This window comes from Ambystoma mexicanum, chromosome 14, assembly GCF_040938575.1.
Source record: "Ambystoma mexicanum isolate Mex_15411 chromosome 14, UKY_AmexF1_1, whole genome shotgun sequence".
Classification (NCBI taxonomy): domain Eukaryota; kingdom Metazoa; phylum Chordata; class Amphibia; order Caudata; family Ambystomatidae; genus Ambystoma; species Ambystoma mexicanum.
This window is the reverse complement of record NC_090940.1, coordinates 372853692-372872412: the sequence shown is the minus strand read 5'-3', so window position 1 is coordinate 372872412 and position 18721 is coordinate 372853692. Positions and strand designations below refer to the sequence as shown.

The following is an 18721-nucleotide window of genomic DNA, read 5'->3' as shown; positions in this document are numbered from 1 at the left end:
ATGTTAGTATAATAATGCATAAAGTACACAAAGCGTGTTAAAGATTACAAAATGAAACCACATTTAATTCACTAAATTGTCTTTCGAAGGTAAGCATTTTAATTGCAAACTTGGTTGAATTAACATGTTTTAGCACTAGCTTGCTTTAGATGCCATGTTAAAGTGAACTGTTTTTCTTCAAAAAAGTGAAAGCATCGTTCCATATCTCTTTGTTGTGGTAAATTGGGTTAGAAGGTCTGGTTGAATGAATTCTTGGTGGAAATGGTATTGCTGGTACTTTGTCAGAAAAATGTTTTTTTCTCTCCACCCAAGCAGCATCTGAAGTCAGAATGTCAGATGTAAGTCAATACCAGTAGTTATTACCTGCATTACGAACAGTGATTGACTAAAGGGAGGTCAATAATGGTGCTGCATTTTGGTTTCTGGATGTTAGAATATGTAGCCTGAAGCAGATCCATTGTCTGGGAGGCCCCATTAAAACACAAGAGCTGCACCAGCTCAAGATGTAGTAATGTAATGTATTCCTGATGGTATAACCAGAATTAAATTTGCCGCTGAATACCATTGCATGACTAATGCAAAGAAACAAAAAGCCAAGATGAATTGCAGAGAAAGAAGCATATATATATTTTTAATTCCAAATAAATGATTTGTACAAAAATATAGAATTCATTGTAAAAAGCAATACAAACAATTCTGCATAGTGTTTTTATCTAAGCAAATTCCTCCGACAATACAAGAAAAGAACTACCGTAGTCCAAACGGTTTACTTGGATGCCAAGTATACAATCATTAAGCCTGTAACAATTTGAGGGCGAGAGGCTTTAGAGAAGTGTTCCAGTTTTCCAACATCGAGCTTTCCTCCACGATGAAAGTTATTTCTCTGCTGCTCGAACATAAACCAAGGATGACAAAAGAAGAAATTCTGGGGGTTTATTCAGCAAAATTAAGTTGACGTTTCGGAGGCCGTCATAGTGCATCCAATAGCCATCAATCTGGAAAGCAGCAGAATAGTGGTGTTCTTCTTTATTGAACAAAGTGGCACCTTCCAACAAATACCTGAAAGGAATACAAATGGTTGAATGTCAGAAGTAAACATTCCGAATAAGAAAGAAACCGCTTATGCACGACAGACCATAATTTGACCCTGCAACATTATTTGATCCATCCCATGCAACCTTAGATTTCTGGTTGGACATTTTATGGAAATAAAATGACATGTTCAGCTCGTGCCTTTACCTTTACCTTGCAAACTACTTACCAAAAAAATTAGGACCATAATCTATAGTATGTCAAAAAATGCATTGTGTGTCATCTTTTGGTACATTAATGAACATTCTTTTTTTTCAGGCCTTCAGAATTTATTTCTCAGCTTTGAATAACTGGTGCAGAGGGGCATTTCAAGTGTTTTCCATGATCCTGGGTTCTGCAACCTTTGGCTCACCAGATATTTTGGACTACAGTGGCCAAGCCCAAACCAGCATAGTCAATGGTGGGGAAATCATGGGAGTTGTACTCCAAAACATCTGTAGAGCCCCGATACATCAAAAAAACCTGCCAGACCTCTACATTTAATCCCAGAATTATGTTTTGCAGGACCCCAGTCATTGATCCGTCATCTGTGGTGGGGTAAGTAGCTTGTTAAAATAAATAGGCGACACATAGCTGTCCCCAGGTCCTACAGTCCATCTCTAGGAAATATACCACTTTGAGAGCCACAAACTGTGCCGAACAGCTGCATGCTCCTCAGTTCATGCTCTCCTGCCTTATGATAGGTCCCTCATAATTATTATTATGAGAGTATTTAATCAGTGCAGACCTAGCATTAGGAAATGAAGGAGCGCTTTGCAAGTCATAGGGGGTGGGGGAGGACACAGTGGGGGAAGCAGGGATACAAGATGGTGGGGAGGGCGGGCAATTTGCTAGTAAGAGCTACAAATGGGGGAGGAAACCGTGGGGAGCAAATTACGAAGTCTAACATTAGATGGGGAGTGGAGGGTGTGTGGACCTAGCGGTTAGGAAGGAGCATTTCCATGTAGAAGAGGTTCCTTAGCTCCTTCCTGATATTTAGAAGTGAGGGGGCACATTTGGTGTTGGAGAGGAGGTTTCAGAATCTGGGGTCCTCTGGTCTCCTGCAGCACCATACAGCATCATTGGGAGTGGGAAAGCTATCACTTTACCTCTCATATGGGCTTTTGGACCCAGCAGAGAGGACAACCTTAGCTGCTTCCTAGATAATTTCTCCACCCTCCAACTGCTTCCAGCTGGTTTACAGTGTCCAAAAAACAAAAGGTTTAAGTTACTTACCTGTAAACTCCAACCCTGGTGGCCATCTTCAGATTTTTACTGCGCTCTTCAGTGGTGGGAGTACTCAAGTCACTCTCCGAGCTATTTGCGTGCCATTTAAAAAAATTCCATAAATAGTTTTTGAATTTTGACCGATTTATTTTTTTGCTTGATCGTCTTTGATGCCGGTCAGAGACCGGCAGTGGACATCCGCTGCCGGCTACGATCTTCATTCAATGTCAGATCGTCATAGAAGACAATGCATTACTTACCATAAAAGCATTTCTGATGGTTGCATCTGCTTAGATTCACATGCTGTGCATAGGTCCAACATCCAGTGGTCACTGCGGAGTATTGCATTTTGTTTTTCGTAGTCGAAAAGGGACGTCGACAAGGCGTGTCTGAAACACTATCCCTATAGTGACGTGCGTTGTACCCACAATTCCTCACGCGTCGAGGTCCCTCTGTTTGTATTTTTCTGCCCTGAGGGAGCCTTCTAGACGTGAGTGAGTACAGAAAAGAGAGATATAAAAGGAAGTCTATGTTCCTTCCATCCGAGCGGGGAGGAAGGGTGGGCGCATGTGAATCTAAGCAGATACAACCATCAGAAATGCTTTTACGGTAAGTAATGCATTGTCTTCTGATGTTTGTTAATCTGCTTAGAATCACATGCTGTGCATAGACTAGCGAGCAGTACCCGGAGTTGGCGGTGGGTTATGAGAAGGAACAGTAGAGAAAAGATGTCTTAATACTGCCTGTCCCACCTGGGAGTCAGATCTAGAGTGTGCATCTAGACAGTAGTGTTTTGTAAAGGTGTGCACAGAACTCCAGGTAGCCGCTTTGCAGATGGACTCAAGGGGAACATTTGCAATGAATGCTATGGACGCCCCCGTGCCTCGAGTGGAATGTGCTCTTGGCCTAAGGGGCAGTTCTCTCTTAGCAAGAGTATAGCAGAGAGTGATGCATTGAACAATCCATCTAGAAATAGTGGACTTTGAAACTGCATCCCCTTCCTGCTGCCACCGAGACGAAGAACTGATTAGTCTTCCTCAGTGGTCTGGTTCTTTCCATGTAGAACATGACCGCTCTGCGGACATCTAGTGTGTGCAGAGTCCTTTCTCCCAAGTTGGAAGGATTTTGAAAGAATGCTGGTAGTTCTATAGACTGGTTTATGTGGAATTTTGAGATGAATTTCGGAGCAAACCTTGGGTGAGTGCGTAGAAGGAACAAGTTACTTACCTGTAACTGTTGTTCTCCAGCATGGGTCTGGCATGGATTCACATGCTCATGAATATTCCCCGTCGTCAGGCTGGGAATCCTCGGTAAAGAAAAAACCAGTATCAGTTTCGTTTCTGATCTGTCTTTCGTAGTAATAACCAATCACTGGTCTCTGCGTCATACTGACCACAGCCAATGACTGCCCTCTACCTAAGCACCGCCTCTGGCAGCCATCTTCAGATTTGGAAGCACGTGAAGTGGCAGTATGACCAAGTGAAGAGCCGCAGAGGGGTAGGCGGGAGGGTTCGCATGTGAATCCATGCCAGACCCATGCTGGAGAACAACAGTTACAGGTAAGTAACTTGTTCCTTCTCCAGCATGGGGTCTGGCATGGATTCACATGCTCATGAATAAAGAATACATAGCAGTACACACATGCACAACCACGGGAGGTGGCAAAGGCTCAACATTAAGCATCACATCAACTCAACATTAAGCATCTTACCTCCTCACCAGGCTCACCTCAGGCGAACAGGTTGCGCAGCACTGCTTGGCCGACCCTGGACTCCTCCCTGGAATCCCGGTCGACGCAGTAGAATTTCGTGAAGGTGTGCGTCGACCTCCACGTAGCAGCCCTGCATATGTCCAGCAGGGGCACACCAGATAGGAACGCCGTGGTAGCTGCGATCGCTCTGGTGGAATGGGCTCTCGGACGGCCAGGCAGCGGTCGGTTTGCCAACCGGTGACAGTACATGATACAGCCGGAGAGCCATCTGGAGATGGAAGCCTTCGAGAGAGCCTTCCCCTGATTGACAGGTCCAAAGTTCACAAAGAGTTGTGACGTCTTCCGAAAACCTTTCGTGCGGTCCACGTAGAACTTCAGCGCTCTAGCTACATCCAGCGAGTGCAAAGTCCTCTCAGCCGGCGACGAAGGCGACGGGAAGAACACAGGTAACACCAAGGGTTCGTTGAGATGAAAGTCCGACGGTACCTTGGGCATGAAGGAGGGGTGCGTCCTGAGCACTACCCTCGTGTCGTGGAAAGTCAAGTACGGGGCCTTGCAGGAAAGGGCCTGGATCTCTCCCACTCGTCGTGCGGAGGTGATGGCCACGAGAAAAGCTGTTTTCCACGATAGAAACTTCAACGGGGCCGAGTGCAGAGGCTCGAACGGAGGTCCCATGAGTTTGGTCAGCACCACGTTGAGCTCCCACGCCGGGGCCGGAGCCTTCACCGGCGGGAACGATCTGAACAGTCCCTTCATGAACTCTTTCACCAGACGATGAGACCACAAGGACGTCCGGCCCGTGGTTCTGGTGTATCGGGAGATCGCAGCAAGATGAATCTTGATGGACGCGTGTGCCAGACCAGCTTTGGCCAGCGTCAGCAGGTACGGCAGCACTTGGGGAGCCGTAATCCGTAGAGGGTTAACCTTCTGTGCGTGGCACCAGACAGAGAACCTCTTCCATTTGTGTCCGTAGCATTTAAGAGTCGAGGACGCCCTGGCCTTTGCAAGAACCTCTCTGCAATCGGCCGGTATGTCGTATCCTCCAAACTCTAGCGCTGCAGGAGCCAGGCCTGCAAGTTCAGCGACTTCGGGTCGTGGTGGAGGATGGCGCCTCCTTCCCTGGAGAGTAGATCCGCGTCCGCCGGCAGCTTGATTGGCGGGGACGCCGACAAGTCCAGAAGGTCCGGGAACCATATCTGCCTCGGCCACGCAGGTGCGACGAGGATCATCCTGCACCGTGACCTCTTGAGCTGGTTGACGAGCCGGATTAGCAGAGGCAAGGGAGGGAACGCGTAGAGGAACAGGCCCTCCCAGGGGAACGAGAAAGCATCGCCCATGCTCCTCGTCTGGGGAAACCTGCTGGCGAACCTCCGGCACTTGGTGTTCGTCGCCGTCGCGAACAGGTCGATCTGGGGTGTGCCCCACCGTCGGAAGAGGCGATCCACCAGATCCTGCCGTAGTTCCCACTCGTGGCACGAGCGCAGCTCCCTGCTGAGTGAGTCGGCGATGGTGTTTTTTATCCCTGCCAGATGAAACGGCACCAGAAGAATCCCTTGGGCGACGGCCCAATGCCACAGGTCCTGCGCCTCCTTGGACAGCGCTGGGGACCTGGTTCCGCCCTGTTTCCTGATGTAAAACATGGTGGTGGTGTTGTCGGTGAAGATCCTCACCACCTTGCCCTTGAGGGACGGAAGGAAGGACCTGAGGGCCCAAAACACTGCACGGAGCTCCAGGACGTTGATATGCAGGGACTTCTCCGTCGGGAGCCAGAGTCCCCTTGCGTGCAGATTTTCGGTGTGCGCTCCCCACCCTTCTAGGGAGGCATCCGTGGTCACAGTCACCTGGTGGGCTGGGGTCTGGAAGTCCATGCCCGCCGTCAGATGCGCGCGGGTGCCCCACCACCGTATCGCTCGTCGGAAACTCTCGTCGAGCTTGATCCTTTCCTCGAAGCTGCCCGTCGTCTGGATCCAGCGCGCATCCAGGAACTCTTGCAACGGGCGCATCCGGAGCCTGCACATGGGAATGAGGTAGATGCAGGAAGACATCATCCCGAGGAGGGACTTGATGGACCTCACCTTGGCCGCGTCGGCCACCAACATCCGTTGCACCTTGCCCAAGATGGTCCTGGTCCTCTCCTCCGACGGGGAGGCCAGAAGGGACACTGTGTCGAGCCTCGCTCCCAGAAACAGTGCGACTTGCGCGGGCACCAGGTGGGATTTGGCGTAGTTCACGGAGAATCCCAGGTCCGTGAGGAGTTGGACGGTCCTTGCCGTGTGGACCACGGCGAGCTCCCTCGTCTTGGCGCGGATGAGCCAGTCGTCCAGGTAGGGGTAGACGTGAATCCCCTCGCGGCGCAGCTGCGCCGCCACCGGTGCGAGGCACTTGGTGAAAACCCTGGGTGCCGACCGCAGTCCGAAGGGAAGGGCTTTGAACTGGTAATGACGCCCTTGGACCACGAATCTGAGGAATTTTCGGTGCCCCTTTAGGATGGGAATGTGGAAGTAGGCATCCTCCAAATCCAACGACGATAGGAAGTCTCCTTCCTCCAGCTGACCCAGGACGTGCTGGAGGGTGACCATCCGGAACTTCTGCGCCTTGATGAACTTGTTCAGGCGTCGCAGGTCCAGGATGGGGCGCCATCCTCCCGTCTTCTTCTTCACGAGGAAGTAACGCGAGTAGACTCCGGAGCCCCGAAGCCTCTTTGGGACGAGTTCGATGGCGCCCTTTCTGAGCATCGCCTTTACCTCCAGGAGAAGTTGAGGGACGTGAAGTTCTTTCCTGGCCACGGGGGGGACGCGCGGGCACCTTCTTTGAAACTAGAGCGCGTGGCCCCGGGCCAGGGCGTCCAGCACCCAACGGTCGGTGGAGATGGACTCCCACACGCTGACGAAGCCCGCCAGCCGGCCTCCCACCGGGGTGCTTCGGTGGGGGCCCGACCCCACGGCCGGTTCAATCCTGCTTGGACGCGGCCTTGCCGCCTTGGCCTCCTTGGCGACGACGGCGGGGGCCGCCAGACTTGCCTCGTCCTCTGTAGGCCTCTTGCGACGACGAGCGGGCCGCTTGACGGTAGGAAGCGAAACCGCCGCCGGAACCTTTGGAGGCGCCCTTGCCTCCGCCGCTCCGAAAGGGCGTCCGCCGTTGCTGCAGCACTCCAAGGGCCCGGGCCGTCTCAGTATCCGCCTTGATGGCCTGAAGGGAATCGTCCACTGTCTTCCCAAACAGGTTGTTCCCGTCGAAGGGCATGTCCAGGACCCTGTTCTGGACGTCCTGCCGAAAGTCCGTAGCCTTGAGCCATCCGCGACGTCGAAGGCAAACGCCGTTGCCCATCTGGCGGAACCCAGTGTCGGCGATGTCCGTCGCCACGGTGATGGCGTGGTCCGAGGCCACCTCACCTTCCTGCAGGATCTCAAGGGCCTCCGCCCTCTTGTCGTCCGGCAGAAAATCCAGCAGGGGAGCTATCTTGTACCAGAGTTCCCTGTCGTAGCGGGCCACGATAGCCAAGGCGTTGGCCGCTTTAATCGTCGTCGCCGCCGACGAGATGACTCTGCGTCCCATGGCATCCAATTTCTTTCCCTCGCCGTCCGGCGGGGAAGTCGACGTGGAGGCCGCACCCCCCCCCGCTTTCTTCCTGGCTGCCGCGGAGACGACGGAGTCCGGGGTAGGCTGCGCCCGGAGGCATAGGGGGGCCGAGTCCGGGACCCGGTACTTTTTCTCGTACCGGTCTCTTTTCGCTGGCGTCGTGGAAGGGTTCTTGAGGAGGGAAAGGCCCTCATCCCAAATGTCGTCCAACAGAGGCACTGCGAGGACCGTCTTCCTCTTGGTCTCGCGCCGTTGGTAAAGGAAGCCTTCCTTTTTCTTCTCCTCAGGGCAGAGTTGGAAAAGCTCGGATGCCCTGGCGATCATTGAGTGGAACGATCCAATCTCGTCGGGCGGAGAAGCCCTGGGGGGAGGCGACGACGGAAAATCCTCGTCGTATGCCTCGTCGTCCGTACCCGTCGCTGCCGTGTCAGTCCCCGTATCATCCCCTCGGGTGGACGGGGAGGAGGGCTGGACGGGGCGCGACGGTTGAAAAGGAGGCGGTGGATGGATCCTTCTTTTCTTGGTAGGGGGAACACCAGAAGGTCCCGGTTCTGGATCCCCCGACGGGAGAGGTTCCTCCGTCGGTAACGGTAGTCTCGTCCTTATCTCGGAGCATAAGGACTGTATAGCCAACAAAATGGCCGCTGAGTTGTCTTGCGGCGCTGGCAGAGGGGAATCCGACGGGCGAGCAGGGGCCCCGTCGGTATCCTCGACGATGTCGTCGTCGTCACCTGCGTCGGGGCCCATTCCGACGGGCTGGTCTTGTTCCACGCCTAGGCCGTGGCTTAAGACCTCGATCAGTTCCTCTTCTGAGGTTGAGGCCGAATCTACGACGACGCCCTGCCCCCCCTTCTTCCCCACGGAGGGTTTCACGGGGGTCCTATCGATGGGCACGAAAGAAGACTCCCTCCGGGGAGGCAGGGAGATTCTGGGCCCCGAGGCCGCCACCACTGGTGCAGCCTCCACAGGCTGGGCCAGGGCCGCCGCGACCGTTTCGATAGAGGGCTTGGTCGAATGGATCAAGGCCTTCACCACCTTAGGTGCGCTCACCGCCTTATCCTTGAGGGAGGGGGCACTGCCACGCTCCTCCTCTGCCTTAGAGCTCGACCGGGGTCTCTCCAGGAGCTTCGCCGGGTGCTCGGCCTTCCTCTTACCCGACCCAGAGCGTTGGCTCGTGGTTGATGGTGCCGGGGAGGGTGCGCCCTGCCTGGCGCCCGTAGAGCCCGACCGTTCGGCGCTCCCGGTGCCAGCGGACTCGCGGTGCTTGGCCTTATGTTGGGCCCCCGTCGCCGGGGCGCCCTCAAAGGTCTTAGAAGACCGCTCAGATTTCTTCTTCTTCTCGCCAGACGGGCTCTTACCCTCCAGCCAGCTGGCGAGACGTTGATGGCGGTCCTTCATGGTCCGTTCCGACATGTTGCCGCAAAACGCACAGTCCTTCTCCACGTGCGTCTTGTCCCCATGAAGGCAGTAAAGGCAGAAAGAGTGTTCGTCCTCCTTGAAGACGTTCTGCAACTGGCATCCAGGGCAGGCCCTGAACAGCTTTCCGGGCGTCGAGCTTCCCTTCTCCTGGGCCATCTCCGAGACCGGGCCTGAGAAGCTTCTGGAGTCCTCCGAAGTGTAGCTCGACGAAATCTTCACCCTTGAGGGGCACAGATGAATCCGACACGGGTCCCCGTTGATCGGATGTAGGATCGGTGGAGCTTGAGGCTCTTTTGACCGAAAATCGAAGTTTTTTGTGAAAAAGCGCGAAAAAATAGCACTAACGCTCGAGAGCAATAGCACGAGGATCCCAACACATGAACGTGCGGTAAAAATCTGAAGATGGCTGCCAGAGGCGGTGCTTAGGTAGAGGGCAGTCATTGGCTGTGGTCAGTATGACGCAGAGACCAGTGATTGGTTATTACTACGAAAGACAGATCAGAAACGAAACTGATACTGGTTTTTTCTTTACCGAGGATTCCCAGCCTGACGACGGGGAATATTCATGAGCATGTGAATCCATGCCAGACCCCATGCTGGAGAACCACCTTATCTCTGAACTGTAACAAAGGGGTCTAGAACAGAAAGAGCCTGTAGTTCACTTACTCTCCTGATGGAGGTGATAGCTATTAGAAAAGCAGTCTTAAGAGTGAGGTCTTTAAGAGATGCTTTGTGTATGGGTTCAAATGGTGAGCCCATGAGTCTGGTAAGTACCACGTTAAGGTCCCATCCGGGAGCTGGGTCAGCTATCGGGGGGTGTATTCTCTTTACTCCCTCCATGAAGGCCTTTATAACAGGGATCTTCCACCACGACACTGAGTTGGGAAGTGGTGTATGCAGAAAGTGCCGCTAGGTGGACTTTAATGGAATTGAACACTAGACCCGAATCCAAAAAATGGGTCAGGTATAGAACAATATGTGTGGGAGAGCAGTCAATCGGGTTGATGCTCTTTCCTCTGCACCAGATGACAAATCTCTTCCATTTGCTAGAATAGCAGTGGCCAGTGTTAGGTTTTCTGGCTTCCCTGAGGATGTCCATGCATCTCTGCGGGAGCTGTAGATGTCCAAATTCTATGATCTCAGGAGTCAGGCTGCTAAGTTCATGTTCTGGGGGCATGGATGCAGAGTCCTGCCCTTGTCTTGTGACAGCATGTTGTACGGGCAGGGGAGTTTCACTGGGGGAGATAGAGACATCTCCATCAAGTGAGCGAACCATGGCTGTCGGGCCCACATTGGGGCCACCAGTATCATGGTCACTTGTTCCTGGTGCATCTTGTGCACCACCTTATTGAGAAGGGGAGTCGGGGGAAAAGCGTAAACAAATTTCCCTGACCATTGAATCGACAGACCGTTCCCCTTGGATTGGTTCTGGGGGTACCTGGAGGCGTAACTTTGGCATTGTGAGTTCTCCAGGGTTGCAAACAGGTCTATTTCTGGGAATCCCCATTGCGTGAAGACGTTGAAGACGATGTCTTCGTGCAGTCGCCATTCGTACTCTTCGGGCAGGGGGAAATCTCTGCTGAGTTTGTCTGCCAGCAGATTGAGTTCCCCTGGTACATGTTGTGACAGTAGGAACATATTTTGTCTGAGAGCCCACTTCCATATATTTTGGGCCAGTTGGGACAGTCCTGGAGAGTGGGTTCCCCCCTGCTTGTTGATGTAATACATGGCTGTGGTGCTGTCTGTAAGGACCATCACTGTCCTGCCTTGTAGGTGTTCCTGGAAGGCTTTTAGCGCCTTGAACACCGCTAGTAGCTCCAGAAGATTGATGTGTTTGGATGCTACGTTCGGAGTCCACACTCCGTGAGCAGTCTGATGGGATAGGTGAGCCCCCCATCCTGTGAGGGATGCGTCTGTGGTTAGAGTGGCTTCCGCCGCGGGTGTGGCAAAGGGTTTCCCTTTTCCCAGGTTTTCCTTTGTCCACCACCGTAGCGAGAGAACTAAGGCCTGCGAGACCACCACTAGATCGTCCCATAGCCCGCTGGCCTGACACCACTGGCTGTTGAGCCACTCTTGCATTGGGCGCATGCGCAGGCGCGCGTGAGGTACCAAATAAATACACAACGCCATCATGCCTAGCAAGCGCATTGCTTTGCGTACCGTCACCTCTCGACCGGTCACATATTGAGGGATCTGAAACAGCATGTTTTGGACCCTCTCTTTGGAGGGGAAGACGAGGCCGTCCTTTGTTTGAATTAGAGCCCCTAGGAATTGTTTGATTTGGCTGGGGTCTAGGCTGGACTTCTTTTCGTTGATGGAGAAGCCCAACTGGAACAAAAGGTCTACAGTCCTTTGGGTATTGGAGAAGCATGTTTCGTAAGAATCCCCTGTTATGAGCCAGTCGTCGAGGTAAGGGTAAACTGGGATGGACAACCTGCGCAGGTGGGCCGCTGCCACTGCCAGCATCTTCGTGAATACCCTTGGTGCTGATGCTATGCCGAAGGGTAGCACTCTGAACTGGTAGTGTTTGTCCTCTATCATGAACCGGAGGTATTTTCTGTGCGCTGGCAACATTAAAATATGAAAGTATGCATCTTTCATGTCCAATGTTGTCATGTAATCTCCCTGTGATAGCAGTGGGATCACTTCTTGTAAGGTCACCATACGAAACTTTTGGGGTTTGATAAACTTGTTCGCTGGGCGCAGATCTAATACAGGGCGCATGGTTAGATCCTTTTTGGGTACAAGGAAGTACACTGAATAAATACCTTCCGTTACCTGAGATAGAGGTACGACCTCTATGGCTCCTTTTTCCAGCAGTTGTTGTACTTCTTGGAGAAGGATGGCAAGATGTTCCGGTGTCATGCGACGTCCCCTCGGGGGGTTTGTATGTTGGGGAACTGTTGAATTCGATGCAGTATCCGTGGGCTACGGTGGAAAGTACCCAGCGGTCTGACGTTATACCCTCCCATGCTGGAAGAACGGATGTTATCCGGCCCCCGACCGGTGTTGCATGGGAGGGGACGCGAATCTTCGCGTCACTTGGTGTTGTTGGGGGCTTGGGAGCCTCTGGGGGTGGACCCCCGGCCTCTTCCTTTGCCCCGGCGCTGGCCTCTTTGGCTGTACTGGCCACTATTGGTCTGGAAATTGGTGGCAGGGTACTGTTGCTGCTGGTTTTGTTGTTGGCGTTGGCCACGAAAAAAGCGTTTGTTGCCATAGCCGCGCCTGGTAGAGGGCTTAGAGATTTGGTCAATAGTTTTGATAGTATCAAACTCTTTTTTAGCCATCTCCAGAGCCTCATCCACCGCTTTCCCGAAGAGGTTAGAGTCTTCAACAGGTTTATTTATTAAAGACGCCTGTGTCTCCGGTTTGAACCCTGATTTGCGCAGCCATACGTGGCGTTTTAGGATTATTCCCTGAACCAGGGAACGTCCCGCTGTTTCTGCAGCATCCAGAGAGTTCTTTACAATACTCTGGTTGACCTGGGTTCCTTCGCCAATAGTTGTAAGCAGGCGTGTACGTAATGGTTCCGGCGCTTCTTCGGCGTCTTTGCGCAGTTTGGCCCACTGCGCGTCCGCATAGCTAGCGAGCAAAGAATTGTTGTTCGCAATTCTTGCCGAAAAGGCAGCCGAGGATGTAACTTTTTGCAAGGGCATATAACCGCTTGCCCTCCTTGTCAGGTGGTGCCTCACTGGTGGAAAGTGGTACCCCTGCCCTCTTTCTTGTGTTGGTTACTACCAGGGAATCCGGAATGGAATGTCCCCTGATGTACAGCGGGTCTGAGGGTGAAGGAGTGAAAAGTTTTTCAATTCTAGGATTGACCCCTCTGATTAGTGCGGGTGTGGACAGCGAAGGGATGATTCTTCTCTTCACCGAAGCGAGGAGGGGAATGGTCTGACTGACCGGGGGTTTCTCCTTAATTACTCTTTCCACAAAGTCTAATTCAGGAGAGAGCTCCGCAGTGTCCAGTTCGAAATGTGCTGCTGCTCTGCGCAACAGGGCATTAAATGTGGGCTGATCGTCAATGGGAGACGTGTTTCTAATAGGTGAATTGTCCGGAGGATTTAGGTTCAGGACATCAGTGTCGGAATATATTGATGGGGATTGCCAGGGGTGAGAAGGTCCTTCTTCTGGATTTTCTCCGAAGACTTCTCCTACCAAGTCTGGGCTTTCTTCCAGACCATCCTCCTGGTTCCGTCCCTCTTCCTCGTCCATAAAATCATCCTCTTCCTCAAAATAATGTTCTTCCCCAGTGAGGTCATACACACTCTGGAAGTCTGAGGCTGTGTCTTGGTGGGGATTGACTAGTCTCGGAATTTTGGCCCTGGGGTCCTCCTGAGGCCCTTCTCTTATTCTCTTGGGAGTGGGAGGGTTCTGGGTATTCATAAACCTCTCCATTCTTTCCATGCAGAGATGGAGCCTTTCCATGGTTTCATGGGGTACCCCTGAGCGGTCTAGCGGGGGAAAAATAGTGTCTTGTAGCTGAAAACGGCTCGACCTCTCCCACAACGTCGAGGAAAGTGTCCCGTCGCCCTCCGAAAAGCCTTCAGGTGTGTTGGGAATCCCCTCGACTGAAGGAGATAGCCCGAAGAAAGGCAGGGACTTTTTCGGCGTGTCTTTCGACCTCTGCGTAGCGCTAGACGTGTCTTTCGGCGTACGCTTGTGGGCGTCGGCTACCACGATCCTCGCCAAGCTCTCAGCGACTCGTTTGTCAGCGGAGGGCTGTGGTTTCGACGTTATGGGTGTCGATCGCTCTACGGCGGCATGCGCTTTCTGCTGATGCGCGCCGGCCGATGATTTGGGGGCGGCGCCCTTATTTGCCGAAAGCCCAGTCGCTGGTCGCGGCTGCGAGAGGGGCTTCGAACCCGAACGGTCCGAGGAGGCCGCCGGTGGAACCTGCGTCTCCTTGGGCGCTGATGCTCTCTTCGCCTTCGACGAAGAAGAGCCATGGGTTGTGTGCTTATGTGTGGTCTTGTGTGCGTCAATGTCGCCGGGGTGTTCATCCCCATAAGCAGGGCGTGAGCCGAGCCCGTCGGGGCCGGGGACAGACGACGAAGCGCGTGTGCGCTCTTTAGGGGGGTTTTCGACTTCCGTAGCGGAGGTCATGGTATCACGTTCCTCGTCACTGTCGGTGGTAGCAACGGTGGGTGAAGCGTCGGCCTTCGACATAGCGTAGGCCGCCCACCTCTTGACCCTACGGTCTTTTAGAGTCTTAGGCTTAAGAAGCCGTGCAACCTTCCTCTTTGTGATCGAGGGGCAAGCAGAGGTTACACCGTGAATGCTTGTCCTTCCAAGTAAACTTGCCCTTGCAAAGCGGGCAAAACCTAAAGGGTGTCCTCTCCATAGCCGAGGCAATAAATCGTGATAACCACCCCAAGGGAAAGGAAGGGGAAAAGGAAAGGCATTCTCAGAAAAGAACCAGAGATGTCCCACGACCCCCACTCTCCCTACTGTATATGGCCTGCGAGGCCAGGCCACGTGTTCGGCAACGCCGAAGGATCTCCTCCGCTCGTCCCCTCCGTCGAAGATCTTGCTCGCGGAGACAGCTTCACAACAGCGTCGAGGGGGGGGATCGATATGTTCTATATTAATATAGGAAAACGACCAAAGGTCGAGGAGATGAAATCTGCAATGTCTCTCGAGGAGCTCCGCGTAAAGGATTTCAGCCATGACTGAGGCAAAGGAAAGCAGAAGCCTTTCAAACTCTGTGCGCAGTGTGGAGTAAGGAATGTATTTGTGGAAGATTGGCATCATAAATGCTTATATTGCATGCATTCGGACCATGATGAGGAGGGATGCGAGGTGTGCCGTGGTTTCTCGAAGAAAACCAAAGAAGAGTGCTACAGCAGACTGTCAGTGTGGCTCAAGAAGAGCAAGGCCACCGACTTAGCCTCCGAGCAGGGTCAAGCCTCATATAGAACTGGCCGGTCCAAGCAGCAAACTCGTTCCGGGAGGAGGTTGAGATCCTTTGAGGAGACACCGCTCGCGAGGGTCCAAGAGAAGGCCAAGCTCTGGCGCTGGCTATGCTGGGTTCGCTGCTTATGCGGGTCTCGAGTTGGGCAGAAGGCGATCACCATCTGCCTCCACAGTGAGCATGCCGACGAAAGGGGCCTCTTCTAAGAGAAAGTCCCTAACCCCATCCAAACTGTCTGCAGATAAACAGACTAGGACTCGTCAAAACTGATGACCTTGCAGCCTGCCAGGTCAACTGAGTCAACAATGGCTCTGTCAACGAGGGCCTTGACAAGCACTTTAACTACAAAGTCCACCACAACAGCTCTGACAGTGAACCTCTGAAGGAAGTGTCTGCCACAAACACCCCACTGGTGTCCTTAACCCTGAGGCGAGATATGGCTGCGGAGGCAGTGGCGAAGGCAGCGGCCACTCCGGGTCGGGGAAAGGCCTCGACGCAGCAGCCTCCTGAGAGGGAGAGAGAGACTGTCCCCCTGGTGGAACCTCTCCGGTAGGTGGACCCAGGGGCTGCTCCAGATAGGTCAGAGCTGGATTAGATCTGCTCTGGCCTGAGACACGATAATCAGCACAATGATTACTACACAGATCACAAAGGGGGTGGTGGACCTAGGTCCCCTGCTCACAGGGGAAGACTCATCATCCCAAACCCTACGCCACTGGCTCCTTTCACCCCTAGACTGAGGGATGTGTCGCTGGATATTCTAATGACTGCACACACTGGTCACAGAGGTACAGCAAAGGGTGCCTCTGGGATTTATGCCTCCCCAGACCCTCCAGAGTCTGAGGTTTAGCCCGCCTTCACGGAAGAGAGTCTAAGGGGGTGCTGGTCCTCTGCGTTATCCCACCCCTCCAATACCTCGTTGCGGCACAACCCCATCCGGAGCCCCAGGTCACATGCACCGATGAGGATGACTCACTGAGAGACACCACACTCAGACAAGCCCCATAGGGCCTCCCCATCGGACCAAGTTGGATCTTTTACTTCCATGACGTCAACAACTCTGAGCTGTTTCAGTTGGTTCCCAAGGAGACTAAGCAAGAAGGGTTCCTGTACCAGCAGCACAAGTTGAAAAGAAAGACCATCATGTCCGTTCCCTTCCTGGATGACATCTGGGAGGAAGACTTGGCACTAATGAAGAACCAGAGTACAGCCCTGCCCAAGCGTGACAAATTGGAGAAAAAGTACAGGGTACCAGATTCAGCACCCAGGTGCTTAAGGTCTTAGCCCTCGCCCGACTCAGTGGTCTTAGCAGCAGCCAGGAAGTGCTCGCCAAATCCATCATCGGCAGCCATGTTACCTCCTGGCCAAGAGGGGAAGAAGCTGGATGCAATGGACAAGAGGATATTTTATACAGCAGCCTCAACCATCAAGGCAGCTAACACCCTAGCCATTTTGTCCCGATATGACCAGGAACTATGGTAAAAGCTGGGTCATACTCTAGACTTCCTGCCCGAGGACAAGAAGGTTGAGGCACTAGAACGTTTTCAAGAAGGGGAAGTTACCTCAGACCATGCCATCACAGTGGCAGTGGACATCGCAAACACAAGTTTCTGCCAGATGGGGAACGGGGTGTCCCTGTGTCGGCAAGGTTGGCTGAAGGCAACAAACTTCCAACAGAACGTTCAGGCTGAGGTACTGGATATGCAGTTTGTTTGAGAAAACCTCTTCCGCAAGGCAATCAACAAGTCTTTGCAAGCAATGAAAGCCACCACGAGACGGCACGCTCCCTGGGAACCTTACACCAAAGACAGCTGTCATCCTTTCGCTCATCCAGAGGTCCTGGCAGATCTTCCAAGGGTTATAATACTCTGTACTAGCAGCCTTCACACTCCTCCATGCAAGAAGCGTACAGGGGTTGCTCTCAAGGCAGCGGAGGACAACACTGCCCGCAGGCCTGAGCTTATGCACCCCAGTGGGAGCCCGGCTGACTAAATTCGTCACCACGGACAAATGGGGCTGGACGCTCTCAGAAAGGGGCACATCTTGGAGTTCTAACGCAGGTGTCCTCATATTCCGCCGATACTGCGTCAAGAACAATACGGACCACAGCTTCTGCAGGAACTGCAGGCCATGTTACAGAAAGGGGCAGTAGAATCCGTCTTCGGGGCTCTTGAGTATATTCCATATACTTTCTGGTTCGAAAGAAAACAGGGTGGGGGGGGCAGGAGACCGATCCTGTATCTGCGTCGTCTCAGCAAGTACTTAAAAGTCCCAAAAGTTCCAGATGGTCACGTTGCAGCACGTGCTCTGCCAACTGGAGGAAGGTGATTTTCTGACGTTGTATATCGAGAATGCCTACTAGAAAACACTGCAAGTCCCTACGATTCATGGTTCAGGGTCAGCACTACCAGTTCAAGGCTCTGCCTGAATGCAAAACCCCTGTAAACCCCATTTACGAAGTTCCTGGCAACGGTGGTGGCGCATTTTCATCTACAATGCATCCACACATACACCCTTACCTGGACGACTGGCTGGTGTGTTCCCGCTCACACACTCTGGCAAGCAAACACACATTGAGGATTGTATGTCTGCTGACAGAGTTTGGGTTCTCCATAAAACTATCCAAAGGCCTGCTTGGCGCCATCTCAGGACACACTGTTCTGACTCAACACAGTGACGTGTTTGTTGTCTCTTCAGAGGAGAGGGTGAGAGCCATACAAGGCAAAGTGCAGCGCTTGTCATCAACACAGACAGCGACGGTGCAGTCCATCAAGTTGCTGCTAGGCATGATGTCCTCCTGCATCAGCCTCGTCTGCCTCTGCAGACTTCACATGAGACCTCTCCAGGAGTTCCTGGATGCGAGGTGGATGCAAGTATCTGGGCCCTTTGCTGACAAGATATCCTTTAACTAGGAGTTCCGTCTGCAATACAGTGGTGGGGTGTAAGACCGTGTCTCGTCCAGGGGACTCAGTTTCAAGTTCCGCCTTACCAGGACACAGTCCCCACGGATGTCTCTCTAGAAGGATGGGAAACCCACACCAGACACTTGGGTGCCAGAGGCCTCTGGCATCCGGAGGAGAAGGGCCTCCACATTAACGTCCTGGAACTCTGGGCCATATTCTGGTCCCTCAAGTCTTCTGCCATCGCTGAAGTGCAAGGTGGTGAAGATGTTCAGACATTAGCACCATGTTTTACATCCAGAAGAAAGGGGGGGGCAGCTCGCCTGCACTCTCCAACGAAGCACAGGATCTGTGGCTCTGGGCCATTCGGCAGGGCATGTTCCTCATCCCTTTTCACCTAGTGGGCGTCAAGAACACCATCGCAGACTCACTCAGCAGGGAGTTGCGTTCATGCCACGAATGGGAACTTTGCTGGGACCAGGTGGACCTGTTGTTCGACAGATGGGGCAAACACCAGATCCATCTCTTCGCGACAGGGGCGGACGCCGAGGAGCATGGCGGGTGCATTCTCGTTCCTTTGGGAGGGATGGTTCCTTTATGGAGAATTGAAATAAACAATTGAAAAGTTAAACCTTCCTGAGCTAACCTTTAAAAACTATCAAATCCTAGATGACTATTTAACTAAATTCATGGAAGAAATAAAGACCAAGAAACAAAACTTTCATTAGGGATGAAATAGACTATAAAATTGGAAGATTGTACACTTAACATAAATATGACATTAAGGGCCATTCAAAATTTAAACCAAAAGCATCTGAGCAACCAATGTGGGTACACCGACTCAATCGTCTGACACAGAAACAAACAGCAAATCAGACAGACTAGTGTTATACCAATTAT

At 52.7% G+C, this 18721-nt stretch overlaps 1 protein-coding gene across 8 annotated transcripts in view; it reads right to left on the bottom strand.

Moving 5' to 3' along the window:
* Positions 1-603: 603 nt before the first annotated feature.
* Positions 604-18721, bottom strand: part of C14H14orf28 (chromosome 14 C14orf28 homolog) — a 337224-nt gene continuing 319106 nt past the window's right edge. For all 8 annotated transcript variants that reach the window (XM_069637481.1, XM_069637483.1, XM_069637479.1 and 5 more), the window contains one exon: positions 604-1059. In XM_069637481.1, coding sequence (XP_069493582.1) covers positions 876-1059 — 184 coding nt within the window. In that variant the 3' untranslated portion in view covers positions 604-875. The remainder of the gene's footprint in view (positions 1060-18721) is intronic.